This window comes from Microtus ochrogaster (assembly GCF_000317375.1).
Source record: "Microtus ochrogaster isolate Prairie Vole_2 chromosome 14 unlocalized genomic scaffold, MicOch1.0 chr14_random_3, whole genome shotgun sequence".
In the NCBI taxonomy this organism is placed as follows: domain Eukaryota; kingdom Metazoa; phylum Chordata; class Mammalia; order Rodentia; family Cricetidae; genus Microtus; species Microtus ochrogaster.
In genome coordinates, this window is record NW_004949098.1 from 289,807 (window position 1) to 304,995 (window position 15,189).

At 51.3% G+C, this 15,189-nt stretch overlaps 1 protein-coding gene across 4 annotated transcripts in view; it reads left to right on the forward strand.

Annotated features, from left to right (window-relative positions):
• Tet3 (tet methylcytosine dioxygenase 3) overlaps positions 1 to 15,189 on the forward strand; it is a 102,573-nt gene that overhangs the window by 8,030 nt on the left and 79,354 nt on the right. For 2 of the 4 annotated variants that reach the window (XM_013352858.2, XM_013352859.2), the window contains exons 1-2: positions 7,509 to 7,591; positions 7,866 to 7,922. The exons of 1 other annotated variant lie outside the window; for it this stretch is intronic. Coding sequence is in view for 1 of the 3 variants with exons in the window: in XM_005364657.2 (XP_005364714.1) it covers positions 7,866 to 7,922 (57 nt within the window). In the remaining 2 variants the exon portion in view is untranslated. Of the gene's footprint in view, positions 1 to 7,508; positions 7,592 to 7,865; positions 7,923 to 15,189 lie in introns of those variants that run through there. One more of the 4 variants, XM_005364657.2, reaches the window with a different exon arrangement.

A 15,189-nucleotide genomic window follows, 5' to 3' on the forward strand; every position in this document is an offset into this window, starting at 1 on the left:
GTGTGCCTGTGTGTGCCTGTGTATATCTGTGTGTGCCTGTGTGTGCACCTGTGTGCACCTTTGTGTGCCCTGTGTGTGCCTGTGTGTGCCTGTGTGTATCTGTGTGTGCCTGTGTGTGCCCTGTGTGCGCCTGTGTGTGCCCTGTGTGTGCACCTGTGTGCACCTTTGTGTGCCCTGTGTGTGCCCTGTGTGTGCCCTGTGTGTGCCCTGTGTGTGCCTGTGTGTGCCTGTGTGTGCACCTGTGTGTGCCTGTGTATATCTGTGTGTGCCTGTGTGTGGAGGCCAATGATCAGTATTGAATGTGTTCCTCAATTGCTGTTTACCTTCTATTTTAGAGACAGACTTGCCATATAGTCCTGATTGGCTTGGAATTCATTATGTAGACCAGGCTGGCCTCGAATGCAGAGACCTTTTTGTCCCTTGTCACCATGACCTGACCATGTCATTAAAAAAAAAATATATATATATATATATAATGTATATGTATATTTTATGTATATGGGTGTTTTGCTTGCATGTATTCATGTGCACCAGTGTGGAGACTAGAAGAGGGTGTTGGGTCCCCTGGAATTAGGATTACAAGGACAGTCAGTGCTTTTAGCCATTGGCCCTCTCTCCAGCCTAACCACCTGTTTTCTGAGTCGGTCTTCCATTGAGTTTGCAGATTCAGCCAGCCTGGTTGTCCAGCAAGCCTTGGGATCCTTCTGTCTCCACCTCTCTAGTGCGGGATTACAACACACACTGTGCTGGGTTTTCACATGGCTGCTGGCGCTCAAACCTCAGGTCCTCGTGCTTGTGCAGCGAGCACTTCGTTAGCTCGAGCCACCTCCGCGGCCGCTTAATTAACTTACTTACTATTTTTTTGTCATGCTGGGGATTAGACCTCAAGTATGTTAGGCAATTAAGTTGTGCCCCCAGCCCTAGACTTTATCCTGTAACTGGAATTAGTCTTGGGTCTGGGTCGAGGTCATGTTTGTGAAGTTTCAGGAAGATTTAGCTGAATGTCTCATCAAAGTGTGACAGTGTATCTTCTCTGGGGAGACAGTATGTAGTTTTTAGCACATTCTCAAGAACATTCATGGCTACCCCAGATTTTAGAAGCATGATTTACTTGAGCCATCCAATGTGAGATCCATAAGCCATGGACAGCTATTTAAATTAAAATTAAATACAGTAATGGTCACAATAGCTATTTTCTAATTAGCTGCATGTGGCTAATGGCTCTTGTTGGACAGTGCAGATAAAGAATGTTCTTTGCTGGAAGTGGTGGTTATACCTGTAATCCTAGCACTTAGGAGATGAAGACAGAGTGCAATCATGACTTGGAGTCTGGCTTAACTCCTTATGCAGCCCAGTCTCAGTCTATACTAATACCCTGTCTCTAAAAGTTACTGCTATAGGAGATCTATTGGGTAGAGCTATGAGCTGCACACAGGGTGCCCCTGTGTGGTCCTCAGATTCATCCTTACCATAGCCCCTTTCAGGTTGGGGAAATAGCCATCGGAGTTGGGGATTATGGCTCATAGCTGTGATATAGAAGAGAACAATGCTCCCCTGGGTTCTAACCGACTACAGAACCCGTTCTTGAAGGCATGACTATGTATTTCTTTAGAACACGGTGTGAGTAAGGTGTGATTCCCCACGGGGACCCTCCCATCCACAATCCTGATCAAAGCCTCTGTGAACCTTGTTCATGTTAACATCTGGTCCTGCGTGTACTTGTTCACAAGCCCGGTCCAGAGTCAGCCCTCTGCCTTAGGCTGTCTCCTGGAGAAGGCAGTGTGCTGGTAGGTAGGCTGACTATGGGACTCAAATGTCTAGACTTCATCTCTTTGCCTGTGGGAGAACACTGGAGTGCTCAGGAAGAGAGGATGTCAGAGGACAAGACCCCCTTATCTCTCTGCATTCCTGTGATCCAGCTGGATTGCTGCCGGCATCTTCCTTGTGATCTGTGTGGGTCCAAGACGGCTGCCACTCCTGAACTGTGTACACTTTGGTGGCCTTGTCTGCCACTTGAATAAGGAGTTGGCAGACTGAATTTCTACTAATTGCTGAGGCAGTGTTGGACATGGGGGACCGGGAAAGCAGCTCTGTGTGGAATCCTCAGTTGCCTTTCGGGTGAACTCAGGTCTGGGGGCTGCTTGATTGCCTTAAGTAATGCAGAAGGTGGGCTGGGTTCTCAGAGGGCTCTGTTCTGTTCAAACTGCTGAGCTGACTTGTGGGAGTTCCAGCACTGGGAGTTAGTGGACAGGTTACATGCTTCCCCCTGCTGTTAGCACAGTGGCTCCAGGGTCTCAGAATAGGATGGGGAATCTCACTGGCAGTCCTAAGGGCATTGGTGAGACTGGGTGTCTTTATACCACACTGCCCCTCTTCATTATCAGGGGAAGCCTCAAGAGGGGACGTGAAAAAGCTGGGTCAGAAACAAGTGGCCAGGTACTAGACTCTAGTGTTCCACGTCTGAATCATTCATGTGGCGAAGACAGTGGCTGTTCTCGCCTGTCTTTATGCTTTTATTGACCTGCCCCTTACACAGGTCACCCACTTCCCCCAAAGATGCCAGGAATTATTCTGGCACTCTAGAAGAGAGGGAGGACAGGCTCTTGCTTGAGGCCTGGTTGGGGTGAGGAGAGGTACAGTGAGGGGTTCGAAGACAGGATAAAGAACAAGGAAGACATATATTTTCTGGAATGCTTCCTGAGTTCCAAGACCTACTATGTCTCTTCCTGGTGAAGTACAGCTCCTCTCTGGTGCTGCCTCAGTTTCCAGAATCAAGTGGTATGCTTTAACCTGTAGCGAGCCCTATGCAGCAAACCTTTCCCAGGATTGGCAGTGCCAGATCGGGCACTGAACCTGAGCCTGGAGTAGAGCAGTAACGGTGTTAACTTTGTCCTTCATGAGACCAAGGAAACGTTTTCTTACCAGGATGCTGTTGAAAAGCTGGAAGGGAGGAACGCCCTGAGGACAGAGTCTAGCCTTCAACACTCTTGTGCCTCTAGCAGACCAGCTGGGAAGGGAAGGAACAGGCCTTGAGAATTTGGAGGTAGTGGTTCGTGAGATTAAGGAGGGCTGACTCTCCTGATTTCTGTGCCTGGAGTGCTCGAAGCTGATGGCAGAGCTGTGGAAAGATGTAAGCAGGCTGCTGGGCATACCTGAGGGTGGGCACAGATCCGGAGGGAGCCGAAGTGTGTGCTAGTTTCTCTTGGCAGTCTTCCTCCAGGCTGCCCTGGGTTTCTGAGGTAATGCCATAGAGTCTCCTGTTATTTGAGTGGGTCCTGGGACATTTGGTGGTCCTAATGACAGTTGACTTTGACCCCAGTGAAATAGTGCAACAGCTTCCCCTAAGCATCTGGGACAGTGGTTCTCAACCTGTGGGTGTAATTCCCTAGGGGGTTGCATATCAGATATTTACATTATGATTCATCACAGTAGCAAAACTAGTTATAAAGTAGCAATGAAATAATTTTTGGGAGGGTCACCACAATACGAAGATCTGTGTTGTTGCATTAGGAGGGGTGAGAAGCACTGGTAGGAGGATGTGCGGGTACAGGCATTGTGGCACTGTGTGTCGGGCTCAGTATACGCGTCTCATTTATCAGAGAGGAAGTGAGGGGTAGGCGCTGGGGCCGCCTCTTTGTCCATCGGGACAGTGGTGGTGCCTTCGTTGCATCTTGTTCTGCTGTACCTCCAAGGAGGGGCATTTTTTTTTCTTTTGCTCCTCCTCTGCTTCCTCCTCCTGGTGATTGCCATTGACACAGACTTCCGCTGCCAAAGCTAATTGTGAGGTCTGATCAGTGAATGAAGGCAAAGGCAGTTCCCATGACAACCTCAAAGAGTTTCAAATATAGAGGATGATGTATGTGTGATGGGCTGCAATTACTTGGGTGGAAACTGATGTGTGGACACCGGGAAACATAGGCTCCGAGGGTGGAGGGGGTGCTAGGTTTCTTTGACAGGATCCTTTGTGTGATGGAGAGGGAAGGGGGTCACAGGTCTCACCTTACGGTCAATTCCTAGTGCCTTCAGTATTGGGTGCTCTGGGGAGGCAGGACATGTGTATGTACACAGAGACAAACTGCAGGTGTTCAAAGAGAAATGTTGGTGGTGCTGTGGACTGGCAACAAGCTGAGGTACCCAGGGAAGGCATCCCGGAGGATGTGGGCTTCAACTGGACAAGGAAGGAAAAGCCCTGTGCAGAAGTACTGTGTTCAGGACAAGGCAAGGAAGAGAAGAGACCTGTCTCTAATCCCCTGTCACCTCTGGAGGAGATAGATGGACTTGAGCGTTGCAGGACTGTTCGTAGCGGCTCTGGAGTGTGCCACTGTAAGTGACACGACAGGAAGAGCCTTGCTGGGTCGCTGTAGCTGTTTGATCTTGGGCAAGGTGTGTAGAACTCTATTGTTTCCCATCCGTAGAGTGGGTATGGAAGACTCCTGGCATGTTGGTGGTTTGAGATTTAAATAAGATGCTTTGTGCTGTGTCCCCCTTTGTGGGGCGTCACGAGGCTTGGTGCGCGGTTCACCTGCAGTCTTCCTTCCCCATGGTGTCTAGGCATGCCTGAGTTCCTGTTCGTCTGTGTGCAGTGTGGTTTGTGGATAGCTATGGTCTTGAGATTTTCAGTGTTTCCAGTAAGTGAGCCCATTTACCTCCTCTGTGGCCCCACTCCTGCAGCCAGAACGGAAGACGGAGGACGGATCGTTGTCCTTATGCAGAGGAATCCCATGTGCCTCTGAGTTGATCATAGTGAGACCCATATGTAGAAAGAGGGGCATATAGAGATGAGAACACTGTCAGGTGGGAAACGAACTGTCCTGGCATCATGTTCCTCTCAAGAAGTAAGGTAGCCGGAGTGGGATGAGAATGGGAGCAAGCAGACTGCCTTGGGGGCCACAGGCTCCCATGGTTCAGCTAAGGGCTGCTGGAGGGCAGGGTGGGCAGGGTGGGCAGGGTGGGTGCCTGAAGTTGGAGGAGCACAGAGTTAGCCCAAGGAGATGGGGTAAACTCAGCTCCAGAGTTCCCATAAACTATGAGAAAAAGACATGCTGGTCCTTTCCAGGAGAGTGAATGCCACCCCATCCCTCCCCCGCTCCCCAGGCTTTAGGGACCTCACACCATCTCAGTGCCCAGCCTCCCTGCTACTCCACACTCCTGAGGTAGAACGCAGCTCAGCACATTCCAGTTCTGTGTAGAGCCTAGGAAAAGCGGGGAAGACGGCCCCACCCACGTGGAGAACGACAGTAAATAAAATAACTGCTCCGATGTGCTGGCTCCAGAAGAGGCGGTGTGCTGTTCCCCAGGCCAGGGAGGACCTGGCAGAGGGGAGGCACTGTTTGGATTCAGCCTTGCAGTGCTTTAGCTTGCGGGGGAGGGGTCAGTCAGGAAGCAGCATAGAGAAGAGTGAAAACATTAGTGTTCTCAGATCTCTTTGACAGGAAGTGGTCACTTTAAGTGACCCAGTTGTCTATTTCCCTAGGCTTGACAGAAAGGGGGCTACAGAGGACAGGAAGGGTCTGGGTTTGAATTCCAGCCCACCAAGTTTGAAGGGCAAATTGTTCAGCATCCTAAGAGTCTTCCTTCTGCACAAGGCTGTGTGGAGAGGGTAAAATGAGATGATACTACAGGGTGGTTGGCCCCGGGCCTGTGCGTAGCAGGGGGCTGATCACTGTGGCAGCTGGAGTAGTAGCAGTATTAATTGATACTCTCGGAGTTGTGTTTGTCTCTGTGGGGTGCATGGGTATGTAACACAGGGCTTTAGGAAACCAGGAGAAAGGATTCATTTATGCTGGTCAGTAATGTGCGTTAAAAGACACAAACACAGCCCTGCGGTGGTGGGTGGTGGGCCTTTAATCCCAGCACTTGGGAGGCAGAGGCAGGTGGATTGGAACCAGCCTGGGCTACGAAGCAAGTTCCAGGACAGCCAGGGCTGTTACACAGATGTAACAAAAACAAAACAAAACCACAAAAGACACACTCAGTTTGTCACCTAAAGTCATGATTTAGGACATGGTCCCTTACCTTATCTTGTCATCTGCCCGCCTTCCTGCTCTGAGAAGGACCTAGTAAGACTGCCCTTTGTCCCACAGGGGAGGCAAGTGTGGGCCCCCGAAGCCGCCTCACCAGAGGCAGGCTTGCCCTCCTCCTAAGGCAGCTCTTCTGGTTCTGAGTACCCCCTGGGGACCCTGGGGGAGCACAATTATGCATTTGTGGTGGAGTGGGTAATAGAGCGAGTCACTGGAGCAGGGGCGGGGCGCTCATCTGTGAGTCACTTCTCTCAGGCCTCAGCTTATTCATCTGTGAGAATGAGAATGAGAAAGCACCCTGAGCTCTGGCAGAAACGCTTCGTGCTGCCAGGCAGCAACACCTACCTGGTGTTGGTCAGGCCCGTGCCGGCTCAGGCCTCACAGCTGTATGAAATGGCTGCTGGTTCCATTCTGCAGATGAGCAAAGAGAGGCTAAGAGTGGTAAGTAACCTCGGGCTGGGGACGGGATATGTGGGTACTAAAGTGTATGTGAGGTCAGGTGCCTGGGGTATCTGGGAATTACTACAGGAATGTGGATTGCTAGGACTTTGCTATCCCCCTCACCCTTTTAGTCTCCTGGCCCTTGTACTTTTGGTATGCTTGATTGGAGTTAGGGTACTAGACTGGAATTCTTGGGGTCTGGGAGCCCAGGGAGGTTTCGCAAGGGGCACCTGGTGAAGCCTCTTCCAGGAGAGACTACCATATGAGGCATGTTTCAGCAGCGGTCGGGAGTCATCTTAGGGCAGTAAAGTGGGTGCCAGGGAGGGCACAGCTGACTTGTGGGAGCATAGGAAGTATGGGCTACAACCCATTTTCCCGAGTGGGGTGCAAGAGGGCAGGGCAGTAGAGCTCAGTAGGGTGGTATGGTCTTCAGGGAGGAGAGACCTGCCAGGGAGTTTGAGCTCCGCTGAGTTCTAGCGCTGTCACCTTTGGTAAGTTACTCCATGCCTTTGCAGTCTGCAGAGCAAGTGCGTGCGGGTGCGTGAGTGTGTGTGTGTGTGTGTGTGTGTGTGTGTGTGTGTGTGTGTGTGAGAGAGAGAGAGAGAGAGAGAGAGACAGACAGACAGACAGACAGACAGACAGACAGACAGACAGACAGACAGCGACAGACAGAGACAGAGAAGCGCTGCCCTGGATTCTCCTTGGAGGACAAGCTCTTACTTTGCTCTTGGCCGGCTGGAGAGTGGCCGGTTTGGGATACCACCTACCCCTCACCCCTACGTTCCACGTTTCACTGTACTCCAGGTGCACCCACTGGAGGTGCAGGGAAGGCCTTGTGCATATCGCCTGGCGGGGAGTGCCGCGGGATCCCCGGCCTGCCTAGGAAGCAGCCCTTGTGGCTATGGCTTCCACGACCAAGGCCCCCGCCTGGCTGCTGGGCAGGTCCTTAGCGGGGAGGGCCGGGCGCGGGATTGGCTGGCGTGTGCGCCGCCCCCTCGCACACCAGCCTGGCGGGGCGGGAGCAGCCGGCAGCTGGCCGCCGCCTCTGCAGTGCCTCCCTCGGTGCGCTCCCTCGGCGGGGATAATGGGAGGCCCGGCGGCGGCCGATGCAGTAGAGGAGGCCGGCCGAGGTAGCGCGCAGGGCCTGGAGGGGAGGGGAGGCTGCGTGCAGGCCGGGAGCGGGGCCGGGATCTTGAGAGGCCCGAGAGCCGAGCAGGAAAACAAAACACTGGAAGGCGCAGGGGCCCATCCGCGCTCGGGAGGCAGCTGGAGCAGGAAGATGGTCCCGTCCAGCCTTTCTTTCCCCGGCCCCTTCTCCTCCAGTGCGCTGGGGCCTGTGCAGGACTGCTTTGCCGCTTGCCTGCTACCAGTCTACCTCACCAGTGTCTTTGGCTTCTTTTGCAGGTGGAAATAAAGGCTGGTGAAGGAGCAGGGCCTTGGGCACAAGGGGCGACTGTCAAGGTACCCTGCGTGCTTGCGTGTGTGCGTGCGCGCGCGCGCGTGTGTCTATGTGTGTGTGTACACACATGTGTGTACATGGGCGCGCGTGGAGAGGGTGAAGTGCTTGGATTGGATATAAATGAAGGGTCTCCTCTGGCGATCTCTTAATCTCCGTGTGTGTGTGTGTGTGTGTGTGTGTGTGTGTGTGTAGAAGCAGCTGAGGGGGAGGGGCGGCGGGAGTGTGGGCGGCCAATGAATTCTCAGGCATGTGTGGGTTTTGTTTGGATTCTTTTTGCTTTCTCAGCTGGATGGTTTGGGTGTAGTTGGGGTTTGGTTGTTTAACTCTGTGTGTGTGTGTGTGTGTGTGTGTGTGTGTGTGTGTGTGTGTGTGTGTGTTAAAGACATGCAACCTACTCTCCACCCCTGCCTCTGGAAATCTCTGGAGAATGGCCCTGGCACTGTTGGTTTGCATCCAATCTGCAGAAATCCCTGGGGTGTGCGCGTCGCAGGGAGGGAGGGGGGTGAAAGACAGTAAGGGGGAGGGAGAATTGCACTCCTGAGTCTGAGCTGATAGGGTGTCATTAGTCATGCTGCTGTCACCATGGAGATGGCTGGAGAGAGGAGAGGAGGTGGTGGGGGTGAGGATATTTTGGGTAGGGTGGGGGCTGATGCAACATCATGGCTGGGAAGCCAGCGGGTGTCTGCTGTTATTCTGTGCCACTTGGTGTCTGGGAGACTGGGAAGGCAGTGTTCCCAGGTGTAGGGGAAGCAGAGAAAGGGGCTCTGACCCATTCCAGGTGGGTTTTCAGAGGGTGGAGTGGTGCATTTGGTAGGGGGATGGAGAGTCTGGGGAGAATCTGACCACTAAGAAGCCATGACTAATCCTTCTAGGCTGGCAAGGACCAGATCAGTAGACTTCCTTCAGTTTCCCCCGCTTTCCAGGGCTGGGGGCCCCCCGTCTTGAGTTTGTTATTACTCAGTAGTGACCTCTGGCCTGGGAGGTGGGGGACTGGGACAGAAAAACAGTGTGGCTGTCTCTTGAGCAGAGACCAGGAGTGAGTGTGGGAAAGGTGGGCAGACAGACCCAGTGGGGCTCCCCCTTGCATTGAGGAAACCCGGAGCCTGGTTGCTTAGGTAGCAGGTGGGCGAGCTGTGAGTGTCCCAGCATGCTCTCAGTCTTTCCTGCAGAGCTGCCTCCTGCTTCCTGGGAAAGCTGTGGGAAGCTTTGAGGAGGTGCTGGAAATGGCACTCTGCCACCTCACTGTCTGGGTGGTGACGCTGACAGGGTGGGGCTCTGTTTCTTCCTGTGTGGGTTGGGGGTTCCTGGGCTAGCTTACAAGGTGGATCTGAAGCCTAAGGTTATTCCCTGGCCTCTTCCCAAGGAAGTGTTTAGGGGAAGGACATGGATTCTGCTTCAGAAACAGTTTGTTGGGGAGGAAGAGCCAGGTGACCTCAGCTCTCTGAGGGGGCTGGCATGCATGCCTTGGTGAGGCTGGGGGTTGTTGGTAGTCACCTGGGAGGGACTGCGGAGACCCGCGGTACTGATACTGTTTGTGCATGGGCTTCCGGGAGAGCTGTGAGCTCACGTTGGCTCACTTTTGCTCCTGCTGTCTTTTCTTGGGAGCCAGAACCCACAGCTTCCCACCTCCGCTTCCCTTGGCCACATGCTGCTGGCTGGGGGAGTTGTCACTGGGTACACTGTCTCAAAAGTGTGCGCACTGGAAATGTTAAGATCATGAGGCGAACTCTTCTGTCCCCCAACTTGAATGAAAGCAGGACAAAGGATGGAGGCAGATGGGATCAGGGAGGGGTAGCGCTCTCCTCTGAACCTGCCCCCTGCCTGCCTGCCTGCTGTGGTGTTGGCTCTCCTGGCAGACCTGCTTCCTTGCACTCTGTTAGGGTGCTCCCTCCTTCTACCACCTGTTGTGCTGCCCTGGATCTGGTGAAGATCTTTTGGAGGCTTCCAGCCTAGTACCCCAGCCACAGTGTTAGGAAAATCAAGGGCTTCCCCTTCCCTGGGCACAAGAGCTCCATTCCTCCTGCTCCGAGCTTGTATCTGTGCTTGTTTGCGCTGAGTTGCCTGCCTGTGAACCATGGCTTCCTTCCAGCCTTGATGCCACTAGAATCAGGTCTGAGCCCCTGTTTTGTCCCTACTTTTTCTACACATTGGATTTTCTTAGGTGGCCTGTTGGGGGTGAGAGAGTTTTGCCCAATCTGTTATCAGGTCATGGTAGAAGAGCTCCTCCTATGGTCAGGATAAAGGGAGTGTGTATGCATGTGTGTATGTGTACAAGTTCCCACAGGACGGGCACGGGAGGGGCAAGCCCCAAGGGTGAATGGTGTCCAGCAGCCAGAAGAAATAATGCATGTCTCGTTGTATGCTAAGTGCTGCCAGGAATATCCTGATGCGTGGGTGTGCACAGTGCCTGGCATGGCCACAAAGCTGCGTTTGACGAATGCAAGTTGCCGGTTTACTGTATATTACGCTTTATGTCATTTACCCATGATATCCCAAGGAATATGCCATAGCATAGTCTCCTGTTGCTGCCTCCTCACCTCAGCAGCCTGGACAGAAGAGAGTGACCAGTGCCGAGAGTACCAGGCTGCCCTGTGTTGGGGCTCCCACGCTCTGCCTCATGGGAGCACTCCACTGGATAAGGATGTCTGGAAACTATTTTGGTACTGGGCCCAGGATCTCTGCCTTCTGCCTTTCTTTTGACTATTTCAGAAATGCCCTGTTAAGGATCTGCTTCTTGACTCTATGCTTACTCTCGATCACCCCTGTCTGCTCTTTTCTGCCTGCGCCTCCGCTTTTTGGAAGGTCGGGGAATCCCCTTCTCTGAGGTCACTTACAGGCAGCAGTGAGGTTGAAAACAGGTGGACCTGTCATGCTGGAGCAGGAAAGGAACCAGCAAAGAGGATGGCAGGTTTAAGTCGGAATGGAGAGATTGCTTCCCATGCTTGGAGGAGCCGGTGTTAACCACAGAGCTCAGTTCTGCCTCTTTGGCGACCCCTGTCCATCACAATGCAGGAACCTGGGGACTGCATTCTGAGACCACCATGATGGCCTGTTGTCCTTTTGCTGGGCTTGTGAGGAGCGGGGTCTTTGGTGCTTTTAGCTCCAAATAGCCACTTCCACTAGAAATGGGCTTTGTGGTTTTGCCAGGTTCCCTCCCATACCCTGGATGCTGTGGCAAGTGGTTTGGCTGGCTGGGGGGTCAGAGCTGGGAATATGTCAGAGGCTTTGTTTTGGCTCAGCTTTTGGGTCTCCCAATCCTCTTAAGACCCCTTCCATCCCTGACCTCTTGGGGTTTTTGGCATCATTTCCTCCCACATCCAGACATCTGGCAGTCAGCAGGACTCCCTGTTCGCAGCATCTCAGTGGCTTCTGAGGAGGTGGTGACTTTCGGGCTAATAGGACAGGGATGGCTTGCATGAGTAAAACCCGTAGCTTACAGTGCTAGCCAGGACCCTGTCCTCATCCCTGCCTACTTTTATCTCCCATTCTTTGTCTCTCACCATTGGCTGAGCATTCACATGTCCCAGTACTAAGTACAAAATAGGAAAATAGAAGTTACTATTCAAGCCTTACAAAGCCAATAGACGTAAGAGATGTGACTTAATTACTTCAATCATAGGTGAGGAAACCAGCATTGCCCGTGTTTCCATGCAGTTAATATGTTTGGGCTCCACGGTGTTTGGGGCACATGAACTTTGCACACACTACAGACAGAACCTCTCACCTCATGTGTGCTTGGATGTATTAGGCTTTCTTTTTGCCTTATTGAACCTCAGGGGGCTTGGAATGAAGAGTCAACATGGCAGCCTTGTTGTTAAGGTTAGTGCTTCCAGGATCTGTGGTGATGTGTTAGGGTCCTGTGTTCTGAAATGGATAAGGAGGAAAAAAAACTTGGCTTTGAGATGCAGAGAAGGCTAGGTAAAATACTGTGCCCAGGCTGTCCGTGTGAACTTGAAACTACTTCCAGTTCATCAGGCGCAAGAGTCTCCTGTCTGTGGTGGTGCACACCTTTAATCCCAGCATTTGAGAGACACAGACAGGTGAATTGCTTGAGTTGAGACCAGCCTAGTCTGTATCGTAAGTTCCAGGAAGCCAGGGCTACATAGTAAGACTTTATATGAAAAAGTTTGGGTTCTAGAACGGGAATAATGTGGCTTAGTCGAAGAGCATTTGCCATAGACTCTAGCTCTCCAACACTGCCAAAAAAGAACAGAAAAGGTCACCTTGTAAACACTTACCTGCATATAGTGACATGTGCCTGTAATCTCACAATTGAGAAGTAGATGCTAGCCTCGATTGTGTAGCTAGGTTGAGGCTAGCGTGGGCTATATCAGACCCTGTCTTTAAAAAAAAAAGTTCGGGCCTTTATAGACTTTGCTGCCTAACTAGCTGAGAGCGAGAGCAACAAGTAGCTGAGTTTCTTTCTTACTTGGATCTTGGGCTTTGTGTAACTAGGAGAGTCCCTGGCCTTCGTTTCTTCTGTACAGCAGAGGGTTTGCCTTCCAAAGTTAGTTGTTCTCAAACTAAATCTAGAAACAGACCAGATTGTCTTTTTAGGTTTTCTTCCTTTTTTTTAAATTTCTAAGACTGGGTTCTGCTTTGTAGAGTTAGCCAACGACTTGTATGGTTTGTCTGGGGTGTTCATCCGAGCATCCCGTGGGCTGTTCACAGGGCAGTTCCCATGAGCTTGCTCTTGGATGTCCTGTAACTGATGGCTACTGTGTGTGTGAGATGCGGGACTGGGTCAGACTGGACAGCAGTGTTTGAACTTGCTCCTGGCGGTGCACAGGGCTCTTGCTTGCGTGTCCATACCCTTTCTGGACAGGGCCTCCTCACTCTTCGTCACACCACGTTTGTTGCAGAGTCTCTTAGAGCAGCCAGAAGACTTACTTGTACCTCAGATCCTGTAGATAGGCTCCTTCCTGCATGCCCAGGACTCTGCTGGTGTAGTTTGAACACATGAGCCCCTGAAGGGTGTGCCCACCCCCACCCCTTTGTGTAGATGTGTGCGTATTCCTGGAGACCAAACTTGACCTCATACATGCAGGGAAATCATCTACTGTAATATCCTCAAGCCTCTTTTCACCCAGGCTTTTAATTTATTCTGGAGCCTAGCAGGCCTTGAACCTTAGAATCTTTCTTAGTCTTCTGAGTAGCCAGGGATACAACCCTGTTTATCAGGTCCAACTTCATTTATGATTTTAAAAAAACCTTAAGCTATCCTCTGTGGTAATGCTGAGGATTGGACTTGGGACTTAGTGTGGAAGCATTCTACCGCTGACATCTTTAGGCCTTCACACGATGAGCCTTCCTAACCTAGAGGTGCAGCCCTTTCCTCTCGGGCTGCTCTAATCCTGTGATTGCTGTAAGGATGGACGCCCCAGTCATCTTGGTAGCTTGAGCTGAAGTGCCTTGGCCCTACTTCCCCCAGCTGAGGCTCTTCAACTTTTTGTTTGCATTGTTAAACATTCAAGTAAAAATGTGAATTTTTATCTTAGCTGCCTAGAGAAAAAGGGCCCAGATTGTCTTGCTGCAGAAATATTACTTAAGGGACCAAAATGCCGAGTGTAGGAGGATTAGGGTCTAAGCAAATCCTGGCCGTGTCTGGCCAGGAACTCGTATGCCCTTGGTGCTTAAGTAATTGGATTTCAGAGCCCCGCCCCCACACATCTTCATGAGTAATCCTGACCTCATGAGCTCTGCTTGGAAACAAAGGCACTGAGAGGGTTTGCAGCTTGTCTCTATCAGCGAGCTCCCCAGCTCTGCCCTGGCGACTGACTTTCCCACCTCTGCAGCATACCCTGCCCTCTCTCAAATGCTTATCCCAAAGGGACATTTTTTTTTCCTTACCTGCAGGCTTTGTTCCCAGCGCTGCTAAACAGTTTACTAGAGGGACCGATGCCTGGCCTGTCGACTACCTTCCTGTCCCTCAGGGAGGCTCCATCTCAGACCCTGCTAACTGCTCTGCAGAAGGGGACAAGCAGGGAGGGCAGACACACCTGTCACAGGCAGAGGTCGTGAGAAGGGCTGTGGGCCGAGAATCTGCTCTGACTGCAAACCTTGGGAGTATTCCTTAGACCAAGTCAGGTCTGCTGGCTTGACCAGGGTGCAGAAATTCTCTCTGACCCTCCTGGTCCTAGAGAAGGGAGACTAGGTCTTCAAAATATGAGTCATTGATTTCCTGTCCCCCAGCTTCTAGGTTAATGGATTTTTGGTGGAGCTGGAGCTGTTCCTGTCCACATTAAAATATCTATGTTTTATATAATATAAATATATATAATGTATTTACATATATAATCTTAAAGGGTCTAAGCCATAGTTGGTTCTAGAGCCAAACATGATCATGGCCTAGGAGCACAGGTTTAGGTAACCCCAAATTCTGTGGCCCAATGTGGTAACTGTTCCATAAAGTTCTTTCTACAAACTGAGCAAAGCCATAAATCAGAAAGCTTTACAAATGTACTGTGGGAGCAGCAGACAGGCTGCAGTGAGGTGGAGAATCTCTGCTGCAGGTCTTGGTGCTATCTGATTACATTCTTGGGTTTGGGGCTTGATGGAAGCTGTTGTAATCGTGTATTCCTAAAGAATGTCCCTAGTAGTCAGATGATGTTCGGTCACAGAGGAGGTCAGTAAATGGCTATTTTGGGGCTAGGGTGGCTCAAGATACTTTAGCAATGGACCTGCAACATTTCCAAACTCAACTGCCTTTGAAGTGTTCTAATCAGTCAGGCTGATAGAGTGCGCAGTGTAGATATGGTTTCTTTCTTCGTGTCCGAGAGCTGTCCCAAGGTTTTCTTTGCGTTTCTCTAGCCTACTCTTCTCTTCTCTGCACTAGGACATTCTTTAGGGCCTCAGCCCACCCTTGTCCCCACTGCTCATGCTTTAAGCATTGCTCTCTCCCTAGTCTGAGCACGCTTTGTGACATGACCAGGATTCCTTGGGTCAGAATCATCTAGGAAGAGTACTGTGGGCTGCCTGGCCAAGATAACCATATGTTGGGTCACACTTATGGGTATGGGTATTCTGTAACTTACAAGTATGGGTATTCTGTAACTTACAGGTATGGGTATTCTATAACTTACATGTATGGGTATTCTATAACTTACGGGTATGGGTATTCTATAACTTACGGGCATGGGATTCTATAAATTACGGGTATGGGTATTCTATAACTTACAAGTATGGGTATTCCATTCTTATGGGTATGGGTTTTCCAGACTGAGATAGACAGAAGAACGTGGCATGGGGTCCCAGATAATAGTGCTGGAA